General features: G+C 38.9%; 1 protein-coding gene across 1 annotated transcript; it reads right to left on the bottom strand.

Annotated features, from left to right (window-relative positions):
* Positions 1 to 1,069: 1,069 nt before the first annotated feature.
* On the bottom strand, positions 1,070 to 22,570 carry ZNF614 (zinc finger protein 614). Its single transcript, XM_067719065.1, is given in 6 exon segments — positions 1,070 to 2,884; positions 2,886 to 4,347; positions 4,656 to 4,751; positions 5,027 to 5,153; positions 8,556 to 8,783; positions 22,228 to 22,570. Coding segments are annotated over 5 exon segments (1,776 nt in total). The 5' UTR covers positions 8,571 to 8,783; positions 22,228 to 22,570; the 3' UTR covers positions 1,070 to 2,808.
* Between the last annotated feature and the right edge of the window lie 650 nt (positions 22,571 to 23,220).

Here is a 23,220-nt window from a genome sequence, read left to right on the forward strand (position 1 = left end):
CCAACCGTCAACCCACATAACAATTAATATTTATTATAATTAATGTTGGTTGTCTTTAGACATTAAGTTTTAGAGAGGTAGGTTTGTAATGCAGTCAAAGGTAACTAATACCAATATGACTGTACATTAGTAGGTGATGGGTTAAATAAATCATGGGATGTCTCTTCATAAACACTATGGAGACATAAAAAGAGTGAAGATTGTTATTGGTACAGCTACTATGAAAAACAGTATACAGGTTCCTCAAAAAATTAAAAATAGAAGTACCATATGATTCAGCAAGTCTACTCCTGGGTATATATATCCAGAAAAAAAAGAAAACTCTAATTTTTTTTTGAAAACTCTAATTTTAAAAGATAACGTGCATCCCAAATGTTCACAGCAGCACTATTTACAATAGCCATGACATGGAAAGCCTAAATGTCTATTGACAGATGAATGGATAAAGAAAACGTGGTATTTATGCAATGGAATATTATCCAACCATAAAAAGAAGGAAATCTTGCCATTTGTGACATTGAGGGCATTTTGCTAAGTGAAATACATCAGGCCAAGAAAGACGAATATTGTATGATCTCTCTTATTTGTAGAATCCAGAACCCCCCAAACTTGTAGATAATAAAGAACAGATTGTGGTTGCCAGAGGCTGGAAGGGGGTGGGACGGTGGAAATTGTGAAGGTGGTCAAAAGGTACAAATTTCCAGTTATAAGTAAGTCCAAAAATGATGATGATAATGACAATAACAGGGTTGTTATCCATGAGGGAAATGCAGGTTAAGCTCAAGATCAGATACGACCACAAACCTAATAGAATGAGTAATGTAAGATAGGACAATACCAAGTGCTGGCGAGGATGAAGAGCAACTGAATCTTTCATCTATTGCTAGTAGAGTGGCTAAAATAAAACATACTGAAAATACCAAGTGCTGGAGAGGATGTGGAACAAGTGGATTTCATACACTGCTGGTGAGAATGTCGAATGGTATAGCCACTCTGGAAGAGAGTTTGGTAGTTCCTTTTAAAGCTAAACACAACTTACCATATGTCCTAATAAGCACACACCTGAATATTTATTATAGAGGAATGAAAATTTATGTTCACACAAAACCCCAGATGCCAATTTACAGCATCTTTCCCTATAACAGTTGAAACCAGGAAACAAAACAAACTTCTCTGAAGAGTGAATTGATAAACTAATACATCCAGTATGTATACTACTCACTAATAAAAATAAAACAATACAACTCAAATAAGTCTTAATGGCAATTTGCTGAGGGACAAAAAAAAAAACCCAAAAAGCTTACATGTTCCTCATTAATAAGAAATTGTAAATTTGTATAAATAAATATAACTTATTTATATAAAATCCAGTTATAAAAATTATTTTGATAACATTCATAAATGACAAAATTATATTGATGGAAAACAGACAAGTTGTTGCCAGAGGTAGGTTTGGATAGAGGATGTGAGCATAAAAAGGTAGCATGAGGGTGTCTGTGTTGATAAAACAGTTGTACGTCCTGGGGATGACGGTTACAATGAAATCTATATATGTAATAAAGCACCTTAGAATTACAAAAAAATGATTAAAAAATTCATGTAAAATCTAGTGAAATCTAAACTCCAAAGGTTAGGAGTTAACAGTATACTACCAATGTCATTTTTCTGGGTTCAATAATAAAATATGGTTATATAAAATGTTTTTACTGGAAGAAGTTGCAGAAAGGATACTAGGGAATTCTCTGGACTACTTTTGCATTTTCTTATAAGTTAAAATGATTTCAAATCATAAATTTTATAAAAATAACTTTGAAGATGGTTTTATAAACTATTTGGTCATATTTATAAACTTAGCTAAGCAAGTGCAAGTACATGGTCATATTCAGTTTCCTTTCAAAGAAGTTCAGTATGCTAAATTTACAATTATGTTTATAGCTGAAGAAAAGTAAGAGCTAATCACATATGAGGGTAGGCATAGAACACTCTTGCATCGTATATAACAATAAAAATCGTGATGAGAAAAGCAGACTTCTTTTTAAAACTATGGAATTACTGACAAGGCCAGAAAGGATAGTCAGGTGCATTATCTGATATATGATGAGGTTAGATTTGTAACAAAAAGCACTCAAACATTTATCATTTTCACAGAACTTCATTCCCTTTTAAGTCCTCTGATATTTAACTAAAGATGCTCTATCTTTAGCATGTTCATAAAGGTTTTAATTTCTATATGATTTCCTGACAAATGATGAGGCAGAATGTATCACTGAAATCCTGCCATATATACTATCCTCTTAAAAGTTTTTCTCCAGTGTGAACTCTGACACTCATTGAGGTCTTCTTTCTGGGGGAAAGACATTCCCGTGGTCATCATATCTCCTTTTTTTTTTTTTTAAATCATATTTCTATGAACAATGAACTCACTGATGATCAATGAAGATCCCTGATAAGAAAGTCTGTCTTCCCACTGAAGACTTTCCTAGTCTCTGCATTCACAGAATTTGTCGGAGAATATAGAGTATATACTTTTCAGACATATAATGAAGTCAGAAAGTTTTGCCCAAGGCATCTCTGCACTGAATGTATCAGAGTTTTTCCAACATGTTTTCATTGACAGAAAATGTGAGGTAAGGATCACTAAAGGCACTACCACATTCACTATATTCACCAGGTTTATCTCCTGCGCAAATCCTTTCATCTCCTCAGGGCACACATCTGATAACAGGCAGTACTGTTCTGCTCTGCTAGAAACACTGGTGTTTAAACAAAGTCTTAGCTGCCACAGAAGGCATTTCCCCAGTCACTGCATTAATGGGGCTCTTGTTCAATCGTAAGTAATGAGCTGTGACTCTCTGTTAAAGGAATTTCCAACTTGACCGAATCTACTCATTTCTCTTATGTGCATTTTCTTATGTTTAACAAGGTTTGACAAGTGGGAGAAGGCTTTCTCACAATCACTGCATCCATATGGTCTTTCTCCTGTGTGAGTTCTTTGATGTACATTGAGTACTGACTTCGTGGTGAAGGCTTTTCCACATTCACTGCACTCATAGGGTTTCTCTCCTGTGTGAATTCTCTGATGGGTAATGAGACCATACTTGTGGGAATAGGATTTTCCACACTCAGTACATACAAAGGGCGTCTTTCCTGTATGACACCTCTCATGTTGTATGAGGCATATCTTCTGGCTGAAGGCTTTACCACACTCATTGCATTCATAGGGTTTCTCTCCCGTGTGAGTTCGCTGATGTATAACAAGAGTGCGCTTTGTGGTGAAGCTTTTCCCGCATTCATTACATAGGTAAGATTTCTCTCCCGTGTGAGTTCGCTGATGTATAATGAGAGTGCGTTTCACAGTGAAGCCTTTCCCACATTCACTGCATATGTAAGATTTCTCCCCTGTATGAGATCGCTGATGTACGATGAGATTACTCTTCACGGTGAAGCCTTTCCCACATTCACTGCACAAATATGGTTTCTCTCCAGTATGAGTTCGCTGGTGTACAACAAGATAGCGCTTCATGGTGAAGCCTTTCGCACACTCACTGCATACATAGGGTTTCTCCCCTGTGTGAGTGCGCTGATGCACAATGAGATTGCTCTTCACAGTGAAGCCTTTTCCACATTCACTGCACACATAAGGTTTCTCTCCACTGTGAGTTCGCTGATGTGCAATCAGATAGCGCCTCACTGTGAAGCCTTTTCCACACTCACTGCACATATAGGATTTCTCTCCTGTTTGGGTTTGCTGATGTACAGTGGGACTGCTCTTCACAGTAGAGACTTTTCTGCATCCACTGGTTAAATGGGGTTTGTCTCGTGTTTGAGGTTTCTGATGTTTAGTGAACATGACATTTCTGGAGAAGGATTTCTCACACAGATCACACTGATGGAGTTTGTCTCCTATATGAATGCTCTCCTGAGAAATAAGCTGAGATTTCCTGATGCATGTTTTCTCACTTCCAACGCAGGCCTGGGATTTCTCTATTTTGTGAGTCCTCTGATGCTTAAGGACTTGGAACTTAGCAATGATGTGTTTTATACTTTCAGGAAATTCAATTCCAGAATACAACTGTTCACGATCACCATGTAGAAAGAATTTCTTATCTCCATTAAACTCCACAGGGTTCTTTATTTCATATCTTCTCTTCTGGTTAACTAAACATAAGCTTGATTTCCAAGCTTTTTTACATAAGTCAAACGTATGATTTTGTGTTAGGGCTAAACGAGTTTTGCTCAGATGAACACTCTTTCTAAATGCATTCTGTTCACTGTATTGTTGCAGGCTCTTTGGAAATCTTTGGTCTTGAGAGTGCTCTGGCAGATGACTGTCAACTTTCCTGATTCCTAGGAAAAATGGAATGAAAGTGCTTAAAAGATGATATATAGTGGGGGGATTGGATCTTTATTGTCTACCATATGATCCCAGTACAAAATTATAAAGATGTAAGAGGAAATAAATATCAGATCCAAGAAGAGACAAGGAATATATTTAAAGCTAAATACCCACAAAGAAAGAGTGCTCATCTGGGGAGATGAATATATGGAGCAGCTGTTGTGGGGGCCTCAGTCACCCTCACAGCTGTGACTCCTTCTCTTAATGACTAGAATATGACCTCCCTGACCACTCCCCTTGCTGGTTCTCCCTCACTCACCTGGATGGGTTCTATTCTGGATTTTGTTTTCTATTATACATGGTTCTTTTCCATGTTCCAACTTGGAGAGTGATTCTGGTTTGGTAGCTTGATACCCTGTTCATGAGAAATGATAGAAGACTTAGATACAGGGACTGGGGTACAGTATGTCAAGATGGGAAAATACTGCATTTTAGAGACAAAATTTCTTGTATGCAAAGTAAGAGTTCTCCTTCAGCATACAGGAGATTTATACCCTTTTGTTTGGGGCCAGACAGGAGACTGAAAATCTAACTCTTTGGAAGACCACAGTGACTGCAAAGCTTTCATCAGGTGATGGAGAAAAGGCCAGTGACTGGGCACCTCTAAGTGACACAAGGAGCTGTCCTTACCCAGTGACACCAAATTGTTAAAGTTCTCCAACATCACATCCCGGTATAGGTCTTTCTGGGCAGCATCCAGGAGCTGCCACTCCTCCCAGTTAAACTCCACAGCCACATCCTCCAGTGTCAGCAATTCCTGTAATAATAGAGTCCAGTTTAATATGATGGGAATTTTTTTTATCAATATGGAAGAAGCATGAGAGAAGTTGTTCTAATTTTCACTGTATAGCCTGCATCTATATACTTTTCTCAAATACATTTCAGTAGAAGAAAAATCCTATCTTTCTATCTATATATTTTAGCACCTATTTCCATTTGCATACTAAAAATATGCAAATGATATCAGGACAAATAAAGTGTTCCAACATTACCATGAAACTTCACAGCCAATATGAGAATCAACCATGAACAGCCTCCACATCCAGAATTTACAAGAGTGTTTTTAATAAATGTAAAAAAAAAAAAAACCCAGAAACTATACAAGATACATCCACAGCAAAAAAAAAGACCATTAAAGTTGATTAGGAAGATTTGAAAACAAAAACAAAGAGAAAATATAGTAATGGAGAAGCAGTATCCAAAGATCTAAAGGTGAAAATTTCAAGACTGATTAAACACTCTGAACTTCAGACTCAGGAATCCCAACAAATTCCAAGCATGAAGTCTATACATAGGCACATCAGACTAAAACTATAATACACAAAATATGAAGGGAAACTATAAAAGCATCCAGAGACAAAAGACAGATTACCTACAACAGAAACAATAGAACTCAGAAAAAAAAAGGAATATTATCTTCAAAGTTCTGATTTTTGTGCCAGAAAGGTCAGACATGAAGGCCACTTGGTATTGAAACACATGACTCTCATCATGGAGTCCTGGACAGCATTATCTTCTCCCAGCCACATTGTGTGACAGTCCTCAGGAGCACTGCCAATCAAGGAAGCTTGCCTGAACTTCAGTGTCCAGAGATTTTATTGAAGCTTCATTATATATGCATAATTTATTGAATCGCTGACCACACGGCTGAATGCAGGTCCTTCCCCCTTCCTGGAGGCTAGACTGGTTACATATGGCTGAAAGCCACAAGCCCTCTAATCACATGGTTGGTCTTTTTGGCATTGACAGTCCTCATCTTGAGTTATCTCATTAGCACAAATCATCTAGGGCCCACATGAGTCATCTCATAGCATAAACTATAAAGTGTGGTCCCAGCGGTCCAAGATGAAAAACAAAGACACTCTTATCACATGGGTAATTCCAAGGGTTTAGCAGTTACCTCCCAGGAATCAAAGATAAAAGTCAGCCAAATTCCTTATTACATACTAGGTATTCATGCCCCTGTGAGGTACCCTTCCCTTGAGCATGGGCTGAATTGTTTCTAAAAAAAAAAAAAGAATAGAGCAAAAGTGATGAGATACCCCTTTTAAATTAGGCTATATATGATTTCCAGCTTGCTAACAGAATCTGTCCTTTGATGACTTTGATGAAACAAGATGGCATGTTAGGGGGGTCCACGTGACAAGGAACTCAGTGGTCTTACATGAGCAGACAGGTAGAAACTGAGGATCTCATTTGAGTTCTGGAAATGACTTCTGCCAACAACCATGTAAGTGAGCTTAGAAGTGCATCTTCCCCACTTGAACCTTCAGATCAGACCCCATCCTAGGGCTTACAACTTGATTGCAGCCACACGATAGACTGTGAAACAAAGTACTCAGCAATGATATGATACAGAAATAAACATTTGGTCTTTGTCCCTGGTTCCTGGTACCCTAGCTCCTAAAACACTTAGAATCTCCACACCGATAAGTGTTTTTTGTATGCTAATGACATGACAGGTAGTGGGAGGGCACCCAGACAGCTTCGGGATGGGGGCTGGTTGCTAGAGGAACAAACCATGTGATAAAACCTCCAGAGAGGGGAGAAGGGCTGGAGACTGAGTTCAGTCACCAATGGCCAATGATTTAATCAATCATGCCTAAGTAATGAAACCTTAAAAAAAAAACCCAAAACTACAGGTTTGGCAAGTTTCCAAGTTGGTGAACACACTGAGGTACTGGAAGGGTGACATACCCCCATACCTTGCTCTATGCGTCTCTTCCATTTGACTGTTCCTGAGTTGTATCATGTAAATGTAAGTAAATAAATCTGTAAATTAAGAAAAGTGGTTTCCTGAGTTCTGTGAGTTTTTGAGCAAATTATCAAACCTGAGGAAGGGATTGTGGCCACTCTGAAGCAATACAGATACAATTTCACAAAAAGCCATTAACAAGAATGTTTAATGTCACATGGTTTGTAATAACAAGAATATTTAAATATTCATCAGCATGTGAATTATTAAATTATCACACATATATAATTTGGTGTTCATTGCATCACGTAAAAAAGAAGTAAGCTGGCCTGTAGACACCAAAATGTAAAGAATTCCAGTACACCGAAAACAGGCTGGAGGATGTCATAAAAATGAAATGGTGGCTCACCCTGCAGAGGTGGTTCATATATGAGTGTAATTCATGGTCAAGGAGTATTGATCTGTTATCTGTGAAGCTTGAATTATTTCACACTGAATCTATTTCTTAAACTCAGAGTGAATCTCCACCACTGTTCCCCAAAACATAGGTTTGATTATGTTACTTCATCATTTCAAACGTCAAATATTTGATTTCTATCAAACTCTAATGTTTTTTTGTTCCAGTTTTATTGAGAAATAATTGACATATATCACTGTATAAGTTTTAGATATATAGCATGATGGTGTGATTTACATATATTGCAAAATGACTACCACAATAGGTTCAGCTAACATCCATCTTCTCTCATGTAGATACAATAAAAAGAAAAGAAAAAAAGGAAAAAGATTTTCTCCCTGTGCTGAGAACTCTTAGGATTTACTCTTAACAACTTTCCTATATATCATATAGCAGTGTTAGCTATAGTCACCATGTTGTACATTACATCCCTAGTACTTATTTATCTTGTAACTGGCTTTTTTGAGTATGACTATAAACTCATGGAATTTTATATAGCTATATAGGTGATGTTCTTCAGTCAGCTGCACTCATCTTTCTTTTAGATGCTCAATTGGTTCCAGGCCAGTGGTAGTCTGGCTAGTGGGGAGCCCCTAAGAGTTATCGATGTTGTTAGGAGTATCATACCATTCACCTAAGTGACATAAACCATTGAATCCCTCAAGAAGCTGGTCTGCTTTTTCCTCAGTCAACACATACCACGGAGCTTTTCGTGTTTCTCTGGTTGTGACGTCTGCCAGAGATAATGCAAAGTGACAGCTGATGTAACCCACAGGGCCCACCACAGTCACACATTATCTTCCAATATTAGTCACTTGATGTGACCCCTATGAATGATATATTCCTGAACCCACTTTGTCCTGATTTTGAATTCAGAGTCTAAGTTAATTTCTCCCCAGAACCCCATTATCCCCAATTTATACTTCTTTTAGTTGAACTGATTTTTTTTTCAGGTCACCACAAATCCATTAGACAACAAAAGAAAGATATAACAAACCAAAAATCACCTGGACCTTGATCATCTTCTTCTATGCTCAGGAAATAGTGAGTAACATGGCTTCTGTCTTTTGTTTCTTCTGCATCTGCATCTGCCATGTAATTCTTAGAGACAGAAATCTTGGTGTCCAGTTAAAGATGTCCTCAGAAATGATGATATCCAACTCCAAGAATCTCCTCTTTCTTCCCTCATTCCTTCACTTGATCACTCTTTCTCCTGGGGAGCCAGGACCTGTGTGCTGAAGAGCAAATTGACTTTGAGTGTACATTCCCTCTGGACTCAGATGCTGTCACTTATCCTTAAATAAGGGACCCCAATATTTCCAACTGTTCCTTTATTTGGTGCCCCAGAGGCGTTCATACTCTGGGGCAATAAAACAAGGTTTTGAATGTGTGAAATGTATGCCTTTCTTTTGTGAAGAGGAAATGGCATGACTATTAAAGGGAAGGCGGGAAAGTGGAATCAGCAGAACATGATGCCACGGGTGAAAGCTCAAGCAGATCAAGTTTACAGAAGAGGTCACATGGAAGTTTCCAAGGATCTGGACATTGTGCCTTTAAAAAGTATGTGTGCCCAGGTACCAATTCAAAAGTGTATGCTCAGTAGGTACACACACCGCAGTTTTTTTTCTTTAAGTATTATATTTAATAAAGTTTTTTATAATGTGGACCATTTTCTTTAAAGTTTTTATTGAATTTTTTACATTATTGTTTCTTCTTTTTTAACTAAATTTATTTATTTATTAATTTTTATCTGTGTTGGGCCTTTGTTGCTGTGTCAGGGCTTTCTCTAGTTGCGGCGAGCAGGGGCTACTCTTCCTTGCAGTGTGCGGGCTTCTCACTGCGGTGGCTCCTCTTGTTGCGGAGCACGGGCTCTGGGAGTGTGGGTTTCAGTAGTTGTGGCTCGCGGGCTCTAGAGCATAGGGTCACTGGTTGTGGCACACAGGCTTAGTTGCTCTGCAGCATGTAGGATCTTCCCAGACCAGGGATCGAACCCTTGTCCCCTGCGTTGGCAGGAAGATTCTTAAACACTGCACCACCGGGGAAACCCCTGCTTCCATTTTTATGTTTTGGTTTTTTGGCCACGAGGCATGTGGGATCCTAGCTCCCCAACCAGGGATCAAACCCGCACCCCCGTCATTGGAAGGTGAAGTCCTAACCACTGGACAGCCAGGGAAGTCCCCATACCTCACTTTGAAGACCACCGTACTAAGCAAATCATTAAGATTGTCTATTTCTCTTTGTATATGAAAAGATTAACCTTGCCCAACAGAGGTTTGGCTTTGCCCTCAGTTCCTGAGAGGGAACATATAAGCCCTTGGAATGCCCCACCCGATAAGAACGGCTTTGCTTACCTGGGAGGCTTGGGCCATACAAGATAGTCTATGCTAATGATGTAATTTATGGTGAGGGCCCTTGGACCACATGGTATCAGCTTGACCTCTAGAGGGGCTGGAGACTAAGTTCAGCCAATCATGTCTATGTTCACTGAGCCCCAGTAAAAACGCTGGACACTAAGAGTTAGGTGAGCTCTCCCTGGTTGGCAATAATGATAAAACAAAAACAAAACCAGCAAGGATATAGCAGACTTGAACAATATAATCAATCAACTTAAGTGACATTTATTTAACACTACACTCAACAGCAACAAAATATATATTTTTTCAAAAGTACATGGAACATTCCCCAGGAAAGACCATATACTAGGGTATAAAACTGTCAATAAATTCAAAATAAAGGTAGGTTACAAGGTATGCGACATGGGGAATATGGTCAATATTTTGTAATAACTGTAAATGGAGTGTAACCTTTAAAAATTGTATAAAATGGTGTGTGTGTGTGTGTGTGTGTGTGTGTGTGTGTATGTATATATGGCTTAGATGAAGTGGACAAATGCCTAGGAAGAAACAAAAATGAAATAAGATTTAAAAAAAATTTTTAATACCTATGTAACAAGTAAAGAAATTGAATTAGTAATTAAAAATCATCACACACAAAAAAAGCCTACTCTCAACTGGCTTCACTGTATAAAGCCAGGATTACTAAGATACCAAAGCAAGACAAAGACATCACAGAAAAAAAAAAATCTATAGAGCAATCTTCTTCATGAATATAGGTGAAAAATTGTTAACAATGTATTAGCAAAACACATGCAGCATAATATAAAAAGGATTATAGACAACAGCTAAGGGGGATTTATCCCAGGAATGCCAGGTTGGTTTATCATGGGAAGATAAAGTAATGTACTACTCCAAATTAATACAATAAAGGACAAAACCCACATGTTCTTCCCAAAGGATACAGAAAAGATATGTGACCACATTTAATACCCACTCATGATTAAAACTTTCAAAAAACTAGAAACAGAAAGGAAGTTACTCAAACTAATAAAGGGCAGCTATGAAAAACCAAAACCAACATCATACTTAATGATAAAATTCTGAATGTTTTTCTCCTAGAATTGAGAACAATGCAAGGATAGCTGCCTTAACCCATTTTATCCATTACTATACTAAAGGTTCCAGCCAGTTCAATAGGTAATAAACAAATAAATACATTTTAAAAACTTAAAGGTATCTGTATTGGAAATACAGAGTGCAACTGTTCTTATTCATAGACAATATGATTTTGTATATAGAAAATCCTAAGAAATACATGCAAAAAAAGTATTAGAACTAGTAAATAGGTTTAGCAAGGTTACAGGATACAGTAACAATATATTAAAGAAAATTGCATATCTCTATACTAGCAATGATCCAGCCAATAAGGAAATTAAGGAAGCAATTCCACACACAATAGCATCAAAAAGAAAAAAAATACTTAAGAATAAATTAAAACTAATGCAAGACTTGTATATTGAAAACTATAAAACACTTCTGAGACAAATTTAAAGAGATATAAATAAATGGAGAGACACTCCAAGCCTGTAGATTGGAAGATTCAATATGGTGATGGCAATTCTCCCCAGATTCAGTGCAATCACTGTCAAAGGTACACCAGGAATTTTATAAATATGGAGAAGTTGATACTAAAATTTGCATTAAAAGATAAAGAATGTAGAATAGCTAGACCAATTGTAAAACAGAATTATAAAGTTGGTGAGTGCTTATACTAATCTATTTCAAAGTTTATTTTAAACCCATAGTAATAAAATAGGTACTGTATTGACATAATGATAGATACATAAGTCAGTGCAACAGAATTGAGAATTGAGAAATAAATGCAAGTATGGTCAGCTGATTTTCAACAAAGGTGCAAGACAAAGCAATGAGGAAACAGATGGTCTTTCCAACAAATATACTGGAACAACTGACTATCCATTTCCAATTAAATTAAAATGGATAATAAATGTAATAGCTAAAAATATAAACTACCTCAAGAAATTGAGAAGACAAGGCACAGGCTGGGAGAAAATAATTGCAAAAGACATATCTGATAAAGGACTGTTATCCAAAATATACAAAGAACTCTTAAAAACTCAACAATAAGGAAACACAACCCAACTGAAAAATGGGCAAGACCTGAACTGACACCTTACCAAAGAAGATATACAGATAGCAAATAAGCAAATGAAAAGATGTGTAATTAGGAAATTACATCATATGTAATTAGGAAATAACAAATTAAAAAAACAATGAGATACCATCACCCACCTATTAGAATAACCAAAATTCAAAACAATGACTACACCAAACGCTGAAGAGGATATGAAGCAACAGGAATTCTAATTTATTGCTGATGGGAAGGCAAAATGGTACAGCTACTCTGGAAGACAGTTTGGCAGTTTCTTAAAAAACTATATATACTCTTGGGACTTCCCTCATGGCAGAGCGGTTAAGAATCCACCTGTCAATGCAGCAGACACAGGTTCGGTCCCTGGTCTGGGAAGATCCCTCATGCCATGGAGCAACTAATCTCGTGAGCCACAACTACTGAGCCTGTGCTCTAGAGCCCACTAGCCACAACTACTGAGCTCATGCACCACAACTACTGAAGCCTGTGCATTCTAGGGCCTGTGTACTGCAACAAGAGAAGCCAATGCAATGAGAAGCCTGTGCACCACAATGAAGAGTAGCCCCCGTTTGCTGCAACTAGAGAAAGCCCGCGTGCAGCAATGAAGACCCAACGCAGCCAATAAAAACCCCACCAAAAACTATATATATTCTTCACACATGATCCAAAATCACATTCCTTGCTATTGACCAAAGTCAGTTGAAAATTTATGTCCATACAGAAACCTGATCACAGGTATTTATAGCAGCTCCATCTATCCAGATAATGAATGAATACTATTCAGCACTAAAAAGAAATGAGCTCAGATCAGAAATAAATGAAAAAGAAATGAAGGAAATGATAGCAAAGATCAATAAAACTAAAAGCTGGTTCTTTGAGAAGATAAACAAAATTGATAAACCATTAGCCAGACTCATCAAGAAAAAAAGGGAGAAGACTCAAATCAATAGAATTATAAATGAAAAAGAAGAAGTAACAACTGACACTGCAGAAATACAAAAGATCATGAGAGATTACTACAAGCAACACTGTGCCAATAAAATGGACAACCTGGAAGAAATGGACAAATTCTTAGAAATGCACAACCTGCCAAAACTGAATCAGGAAGAAATAGAAAATATGAACAGACCAATCACAAGCAATGAAATTGAAACTGTGATTTAAAATCTTGCAACAAACAAAAGCCCAGGACCAGATGGCTTCACAGGCGAATTCTATCAAACACTTAGAGAAGAGCTAACACCTATCCTTCTCAAACTCTTCCAAAATATAGCAGAGGGATGAACACTCCCAAACTCATTCTATGAGGCCACCATCACACTGATACCAAAACCAGACAAGGATGTCACAAAGAAAGAAAACTACAGGCCAATATCACTGATGAACATAGATGCAAAAATCCTCAACAAAATACTAGCAAATAGAATCCAACAGCACATGAAAAGGATCATACACCATGACCAAGTGGGGTTTATTCCAGGAATGCAAGGATTCTTCAATATATGCAAATCAATCAACGTGCTACACCATATTAACAAGTTGAAGGAGAAAAACCATATGATCATCTCAACAGATGCAGAGAAAGCTTTCGACAAAATTCAACACCCATTTATGATAAAAACGCTGCAGAAAGTAGGCATAGAGGGAACTTTCCTCAACATAATTAAGGCCATATATGACAAACCCACAGCCAACATTGTCCTGAATGGTGAAAAACTGAAAGTATTTCCACTAAGATCAGGAACAAGACAAGGTTGCCCACTCTCACCACTCTTATTCAACATAGTTTTGGAAGTTTTAGCCACAGCAATCAGAGAAGAAAAGGAAATAAAAGGAATCCAAATCAGAAAACAAGAAGTAAATCTGTCACTGTTTGCAGATGACAGGATACTATACATAGAGAATCCTAAAGATGCTACCAGAAAACTACTAGAGCTAATCAATGAATTTGGTAAAGTAGCAGGATACAAAATTAAAGCACAGAAATCTCTGGCATTCCTATACACTAATGATGAAAAATCTGAAAGTGAAATCAAGAAATCACTTGATTTAGTGATTTCAGTGATTTCTTGAAATCACTCCCATTTACCACCGCAACAAAAAGAATAAAATATCTAGGAGTAAACCTACCTAGAGAGAAAAAAGACCTGTATGCCAAAAATTATAAAACACTGATGAAAGAAATTAAAGATGATACAAATAGATGGAGAGATATACCATGTTCTTGGATTGGAAGAATCAACATTGTGAAAATGACTCTACTACCCAAAGCAATCTACAGATTCAATGCAATCCCTATCAAACTACCACTGGCATTTTTCACAGAACTAGAACAAAAAATTTCACAATTTGTATGGAAACACAAAAGACCACGAATAGCCAAAGCAATCTTGAGAACGAAAAATGGAGCTGGAGGAATCAGGCTCCCTGACTTCAGACTATACTACAAAGCTACAGTAATCAAGACAGTATGGTACTGGCACAAAAACAGAAAGATAGATCAATGGAACAGGATAGAAAGCCCAGAGATAAATCCATGTACATACTGTCACCTTATCTTTGATAAAGGAGGCATGAATGTACAGTGGAGAAAGGACAGCCTCTTCAATAAGTGGTGCTGGGCAAACTGGACAGGTACATGTAAAATTATGAGATTAGATCACTCCCTAACACCATACACAAAAATAAGCTCAAAATGGATTAAAGACCTAAATGTAAGGGCAGAAACTATTAAACTCTTAGAGGAAAACATAGGCAGAACACTCTATGACATAAATCACAGCAAGATCCTTTTAGACACACCTCCTACAGAAAGTGAAATAAAAACAAAAATAAACAAATGGGACCTAATGAAACTTCAAACCTTTTGCACAGCAAAGGAAACCATAAACAAGACCAAAAGACAACCCTCAGAATGGGAGAAAATATTTGAAAATGAAGCAACTGACAAAGGATTAATCTCCAAAATTTATAAGCAGCCCATGCAGCTCAATAACAAAAAAACAAACAACCCAATCCAAAATTGGGCAGAAGACCTAAATAGACATTTCTCCAAAGAAGATATGCAGACTGCTAACAAACACATGAAAGAATGCTCAACATCATTAATCATTAGAGAAATGCAAATCAAAACTACAATGAGATATCATCTCACACCAGTCAGAATGGCCATCATCAAAAAATCTAGAAACAATAAATGCTGGAGAGGGTGTGGAGAAAAGGGAACCCTCTTGCACTGTTGGTGGGAATGTAAATTGATATAGCCACTGTGGAGAGTATGGAGGTTCCTTAAAAAACTACAAATAGAGCTACCATATGACCCAGCAATCCCACTACTGGGCATATACCCTGAGAAAACCATAATTCAAAAAGAGTCATGTACCAAAATGTTCATTGCAGCTCTATTTACAATAGCCAGGACATGGAAGCAACCTAAGTGTCCATCATCAGATGAATGGATAAAGATGTGGCGCATACATACAATGGAATATTACTCAGCCATAAAAAGAAACGAAATTGAGCTATTTGTAATGAGGTGGATAGACCTAGAGTCTGTCATACAGAGTGAAGTCAGTCAGAAAGAGAAAGACAAATACCGTATGCTAACACATATATATGGAATTTAAGAAAAAAAAATGTCATGGGCTTCCCTGGTGGCACAGTGGTTGAGAGTCCGCCTGCTGATGCAGGGGACATGGGTTCATGCCCCGGTCTGGGAAGATCCCACATGCCGCGGAGCGGCTGGGCCCGTGAGCCATGGCCGCTGAGCCTGCGCGTCCGGAGCCTGTGCTCCGCAACAGGAGAGGTCACAGCAGTGAAAGGCCTGCGTACTGAAAAAAAAAAAAAAAAAGTCATGAAGAACCTAGGGGTAAGAGAGGGAATAAAGACACAGACCTACTAGAGAATGGACTTGAGGATATGGGGAGGGGGAAGGGTAAGCTGTGACAAAGCGACAGAGAGGCATGGACATATATACACTACCAAACGTAAGGTAGATAGCTAGTGGGAAGCAGCCGCATAGCACAGGGAGATCAGATCGGTGCTTTGTGACTGCCTGGAGGGGTGGGATAGGGAGGGTGGGAGGGAGGCAAACGCAAGAGGGAAGAGATATGGGAACATATGTATATGTGTAACTGATTCACTTTGTTATAATGCAGAAACTAACACACCATTGTAAAGCAATTATACTCCAATAAAGATGTAAAAAAAAAAAAAGAAATGAGCTATGAAACTATGAAAAGACAAGGAGGAACCTAAAATGCATATTATTAAGTGAAAGAAGCCCATCTAGGAAGACTATATACTATAAAATTCCAACTATATGACATTCTGAAAAAGGCAAAGCTAAGGAGACAGTAAAAGGATCCGTGGTTGCCAGGAGTTGGAGGGAGGGCAAGATGAATAGGCAGAATCCAGAGGATTTTTAGAGCAGTGCAACTGTTCTGTATGATACTAAATGGTGGATATATGTCATTTTTCATTTGTCAAGACCCAAAGAACATACAACACAAGAGTGAACCCTAATGCAAATTATTCACTTTGGTTAATAATGTGTCAATATGTAAATTGACTGTAACAACTTCAGCACTCTGGTGCAGGATGTTGACAGTGGGGAAAGGTTACACATGTCAGGGAACAGGGGTATATGGTATCTCTATGCAGTTCCCACTCAGTGTTGCTGTGAATCTAAAACTGCTTCTAAAAAAAATAAAGTCATATCCTTATCTATCTATATCTATACATGCACACATTATCTTTCAGAAAACATATAAGATATTTCTCATGACCTTGGGTTAGGCAGAGAAGACATGTCACCAAACCAGCAAACCATAAAAGAAGAAAACTGGACTTGTATTACATTTTGCACATCAAAAAACACTATAAAGCTAAAGGAAAAGGTAAGCTACAAATTGGGAGAAAAATTTGCAGATCATATATCTGATAAAGTACTTCTATGCAGAATATATAAAGAACTCAAAAAGCTCAATTTGTTAAGACAAAGAACCCATTTAGAAAATGGGAAAAGACTTGAATATCTATAAACACATGAAAAGATGATCAACATTATTTGTCATTAGGGAAATTAAGATGATGGTGAAATTCTAGTATACGGCAACTAGATATAATTAAAAAGACTAATAATTCCAAACGTTGATGAGAATGTGGAGAAACTGGAACTCTCATACAATAATAGTAAACTGGTACATGCACTTTTGAAACTTTGTAAAACACACACTTATCTTAGGAACCAGCCATTCCACTCAGAGGAATTTAAAAAACAGAAATGAAAACATGTCCAATTTGCACCTGAATATATGTAGCAACATTATTCATCAAAGTCTCAAACTAGGATTTGACAAACAAAATTCACTATATACATCCAATGGATCATTCAGGAATAGAATTGAAGAGAAGAGAGTATTTCCCAATTCATTCTATGAGGCCATTTAGTTTTAAAAAATAAAATACTATCTATAATACAATTTTAAAAATGTGAAATACTTATGGGAAAAATTACAAAAAAATGTAAAAGACATTCTGAAAACTATATCACTGAGAAATCTGTAAAGACTTTAATAAATGGAGAGATGTAGCTTGTTAGAAAAAGAATTATTTTCTGAAATAAACCAAACAGACCAGTCTCCACAATTAGTCTATAGAGTCATAAAATCTCACTCATAATCCCAGGAAAGTTTTTCTGTAGAGACTTGATAGCCTGATCCTTAAATTCAGATAGCAATGCAAAAGGTCTAGAATAGCCAAAACAACTGTGGAAAAGAACAAAGTTGGTGGGTTGACACTACCTGATTCCAAGAATTTATATCAAGCTACAGTAATCAAGACAGGGTGGTATTCATGTCAACATAAACAAATTAATGGAACAGAATAGAGTCCAGAATAAGATTAAGACCCACATATACATACATATAGCCAACTGACATTTTACAAAGGCGCAAAGGCAATAGAGTGGAGAAAAGAAAGCCTTTTCAACAAATGTTGCTGGCACAAGTAGATATGAATATCAAAAGAAAAAAGAATTAAAACAAGAACTTGGATCCACACATTGCACCATATACATAATTCAAGTTGGATAATAAACCTAAATGAAAAACCTAAAAAGAAAAAATCTGAAACTTCTAGAAGAAAAAATTGGCAAAAATCCTCTGATCTTGTAGTTAGGCAAAGATTCTTAGGTACAACACCAAAAGGATTATTTGTTTAAAGAAAGTTCATACACTGGACTTCATAAAAACTAAATCCTTCTGCTCTTCAAAACATATTCTTAAGAGAATGTTGAAAGGCAAGTCAAAGACTGGGAGAAAATCTTTGTAAAGCATGTAACTGGTAAAGGAAGGGTTTGTAGCTAGAACATAAAACAAATTCTCAAAAATCAACAAGAAAACACAACAGAAAACTGCAAAAGACTTGAACAGATACTTCACCAAGGAAGATATATGGATGGCAACTAAGCACGTGAAAAGATGCTCAATATCATTAATCATCATTAGGTAAATACAAATTAAAACGGCAAGATACTGCTCCACACCTATTAGAATGCCTACAATTAAAAAGAAAGACGAGGGGCTTCCCTGGAGGTGCAGTGGTTGAGAGTCCGCCTGCTGATGCAGGGGACACAGGTTCATGCCCAGGTCCGGGAAGATCCCACATGCCGCGGAGCGGCTGGACCCGTAAGCCATGGCCACTGGGCCTGCGCTCCACACCGGGAGAGGCCACAACAGTGAGAGGCCCGTGTACCACAAAAAAAAAAAAAAAAAAAAGAAAGACGAGGGCTTCCCTGGTGGCACAGTGGTTAAGAATCCGCCTGCCAATGCTGGGGACATGGGTTCGAGCCCTGGTCCAGGAAGATCCCACATGCCGCTGAGCAACTAAGCCCATGTGCCACAACTACTGACGCCCGCAGGCCTAGAGCCCATGCTCTGCAACAAGAGAAGCCAACGCAATGAGAAGCCCACGCATCGCAGTGAAGAGTGGCCCCCACTCAGCACAACTAGAGAAAGCCCGCGGGTAGCAATGAAGACACAACATAGCCATAAATAAATAAATAAATTAATTAATTAAAAAAGAAAGACGATACAAAATGTGGAGCCACCCAACAGCCATCCATCTGCTTCTCCTAGATATAAAGTACAACCACTTTGGAGAACAGTTTAGCAGTTTCTTTAAAAGTTAAACATACACTTACCACATGATTTAGCCATTCAAATACTGGTGATTTACACAGGAGAAAGAAAAACACATGTAACTGGAACATGAATGTTCACAGAAGCTTTATTCGTAAGAGCTAAAAACTGGAAACACAACTACCCACCAAGAGGTGAATTAGAGACTTGCCTGGTGGTCCAGTGGTTGAGATTCTGCACTCCCATTGCAGGAGGTCTGGGTCTGATCCCTTGTTGGGGAACTAGATCCCACATGCCGCAACTAAATACCTCGTATGCTGCAACGAAGATCCCGCATACGGCAACAAAGATACCGCATGCCACAACTAAGACCCGGCGCAGCCAAATAAATAAATAAATGATTTTTTTAAAAGGTGAATTGATAAACTCTATAGAATGAACTAATGTTCCTACAATGGAATACAAAGCAATAAAAAGAAACTATGGATACACAGAAGGATGAATCTCAAAATATTAATGTTGAGTGAAACAAGTCAGAATAAAAATGAGTGTACACTGTATGATTCCATTCACATAAAACTTTTAAAAACTATAAACCAACCTATAGTAATGAAAAAAAGATTTGTGGTTGCTTGGGGAGGTGTGGGGAATATAAGAAGGATGGATTAAAAAGGGACACAAAGAAACTTCTTAGGTGATGGGTATGTTCACTATCTTCATTGTGGTGATAGTTTCATGAGTATGTATGTCAAACTTACTAATCTGTACAATTTAAATATGTGCAGCTTATTGTCTATCAATTTTGTCTCAATAGATCACTTGGGGGAAAAAAAGGAAAACTTACTGATACTTATAATATATATAGACCTCAAATACATTATGTTAAATGAAAAAAAGACAGCCCAAGAAGACTACATATTTTATGATTCTGTTTCTATGAAATGTCCAGAAATTGCAAATCAATAGAGGCAGGAAGATGATCAGTGGTTGTGTGTGGCTCCGGGTAGGGGTGGAAACTGAGTGCACAGAGGAACAAGACAACTTTCTGGGGTGATGGAAATGTTTTAAAGTTGTATTGCGCTGACGGTTGCACAGCCCTAGAAACTCAGTTAAAATTACTGAAATGTATGCTTATACTTGGTGAATTTTATAGTAAATAAAAATACAACAAAAAAGACTTCCTTTTCTGGACCTCCCTGGTGGCGCAGTGATTGGGGGTCAGCCTGCCAATGCAGGGGACATGGGTTCGAGCCCTGGTCCGGGAAGATCCCACATGTCGAGGAGCAACTAAGTCTGCGAGCCACAACTACTGAAGCCCACGCGCCTAGAGCCCGTGCTCTGCAACAGGAGAAGCCACCACAAGGAGGAGCCGGCGCACCTCAATGAAGAGTGGCCCCCACTCGCCACAACTAGAGAAAGCCCACGTGCAGCAACAAAGATCCAACACAGCCATAAATAAATAAATAAAAAGATTTCCTTTTCTACAGTACGAAAAAACAAAACAAAAAACCCCACCAACTGAAATTGCAAAAAAAAGGTCAAGGAAAAGAGTTTACCAAGAAATAAAGGTAGCCAGAAATCTCTGGGACAAAACAAAAAACGTACCATAAATTTTTAAGTGGAGTGGTAGAATCAGAAAGTAATCAGAAAGTCAAAATGGGTTACTGAAATTATAACTGAATACTTTTAAATACTGTATGTCAATACTACTTACATTAATGAATACATTTGATTCCAGACACCATACCACTGGTTCACCAACCTGTGTTGATACTATTGATACAATTTTTTTAAATTAATTAATTAATTAATTTTTGGCTGTATTGGGTTTTCGTTGCAGCGCGGGCTCTCTCTAGTTGCAGCGAGCGGGGTGTGGTGCAAGGGCTTCTCATTGCAATGGTTCTCTTGTTGCAGAGTACGGGCTCTAGGCACCAGGGCTTCAGTAGTTGTGGCACGCAGGCTCAGTAGTTGCAGCTCTCTGGCTTTAGAGCACAGGCTCAGTAGTTGTGGCGCAGGGGGTTAGTTTCTCCGCGGCATATGGGATCTTCCCAGACCAGGGCTTGAACCCATGTTCCCTGCGTTGGCAGGCGGATTCTTAACCACTGCGCCACCAGGGAAGTCCCTGAAACTATTTTTAAAAAGTATAAATATCTCAAATGCAAATATGTTGAGATCGGAGAAATTAAGTGATACAATTAACTGTCCTTATGTTTATACAGATTATCCCAAATGTAAAAAAAACCCTAGCATTAAAAAAAAAAGTTCTCACTGCGGAACATAATATAGGGTCAAGGAAATGCTTTTATTTGAGTAAGAATGACCCTAAATGCAAATATCCAAAAGAAGTATAGTAAACTTGGAGATAAGAAGAACGAAAACTACATTAAATTTCATTAAAAATAGTAAACTTAGCACTAGATCACTCCGAACCACATTGAATTTTGTGAGGACAGCGAGAAGAGTGGTGATGGGGGGAGACAAAGTTGTTAGTAAGGTCCGTGAGGATAGACTAGAAGGAGTGAACTGTGCTTGGATTAACTGGGGAAATGCAGCCTTCATGTCTGTTTCTGGCGTTCAAGGTTTGACCCTGAACGTCCTCAAATACTGAGAGCCCCCACCAGGCGTCTCTATGACTGAGTCCTATATTAAATATCAGTCTAAACTCCAAACATGCCCAAGAAACCGACAGGGACATCTCCCTAACCCGGGCCTCTCTAACACTGAGTCCCAGGTTAAATCGCGAACCCGGACGAGACACCGCGTTCACCGATACAAACTTTCCACCACAGCTCTCAACCCCTGAGTCCCACAAGCAGAGTGATCCAAGTGGACTCCAAACTCTGACAGAGTCGGACTTTCGGTCGATGATTTCTTCAGACCCTTAATCACTGACTGCCAAAAGCCCCATCACTAACGTCCAGACGTCTCTGGGAATGATTCTAAATAAAATCCCAACTAAGGTCCTTCACACGCGCTCACGTTTCACAGTCCCAAGAGGCCGTGAATCCAAGCCCACAACCCGACTCACCTGATCCCAAACCCCTCCAGACACCACTGGCAGCGACAAAAGGCTGAGCCCACCTGCTATTCGGATGCCCTCCTGAGCGGTCCCTAGGGACGCAGACGGGCTAGGACCAGGCAATCTGGCGAGGACCTTGGAGCGCTGCGGGATTTCCGAATTCCGGCCGCACGCTCCGCTCTATGACGTAACATGGCCCCGCCCACCTCGGCGTTTCCATGGGGCGGGGGCCATAAAGGCCGTAGGAAGACATCGAAATCATTCCTGGCCCCCTCAATGCTTTTATCAATCCCTGCCGGTTGCGAGGGATGGTCAACAATGCTGTGCTAACTGCGTAAGATTTCAGAGACCGATGCCTATCCAAGGCCAACATGGCGCGTTCAGCCGGCTGAGGAACAAAGAAAGATGGCGGCGCCCTTCATGCACTTTAGAGCTGATTCGTTACTCTGGAGCGCCATGGGCGCGGCCATCTTAGAAGAAGGCAGGTGTCCCTATGACCGAAAAGGGCTTAGATCCGCGGTTGCTTGGGAAGATTAAAAAAGGTTGAAGTTGGGGCTTCCCTGGTGGCGCAGTGGTTGAGAGTCCGCTTGCCGATGCAGGGGACACGGGTTCGTGCCCCGGTCCGGGAAGATCCCACATGCCGCGGAGAGGCTAAGGCCCGTGAGCCATGGCCGTTGAGCCTGCGCGTCCGGAGCCTGTGCTCCGCAACGGGAGAGGCGAAAACAGTGAGGGGCCCGCGTACCGCAAAAAAAAAAAAAAAAAAAAAAAGGGTAGAAGTCGAGACATCGCTGGAGAGGCGGGGGCCACGGAATTGACAAAAGCAGTCGTCACTTAATATCTTAGGCTTGTGGAGAGAGCGGTTGTGTGTGGAGTGGGTAAGGCCTTTGTAGTTTAGAAGAAATTAAGACAGCCTTTGTATAGGCGTAGCCAATAAGGCAGAGTTCGATTAAAAATGCTGATACCTGCGTGGGATCGATACATAGCAACCTCTAGTGGGTAAGA

The sequence above is a fragment of the Pseudorca crassidens genome, chromosome 20, assembly GCF_039906515.1.
Source record: "Pseudorca crassidens isolate mPseCra1 chromosome 20, mPseCra1.hap1, whole genome shotgun sequence".
Classification (NCBI taxonomy): domain Eukaryota; kingdom Metazoa; phylum Chordata; class Mammalia; order Artiodactyla; family Delphinidae; genus Pseudorca; species Pseudorca crassidens.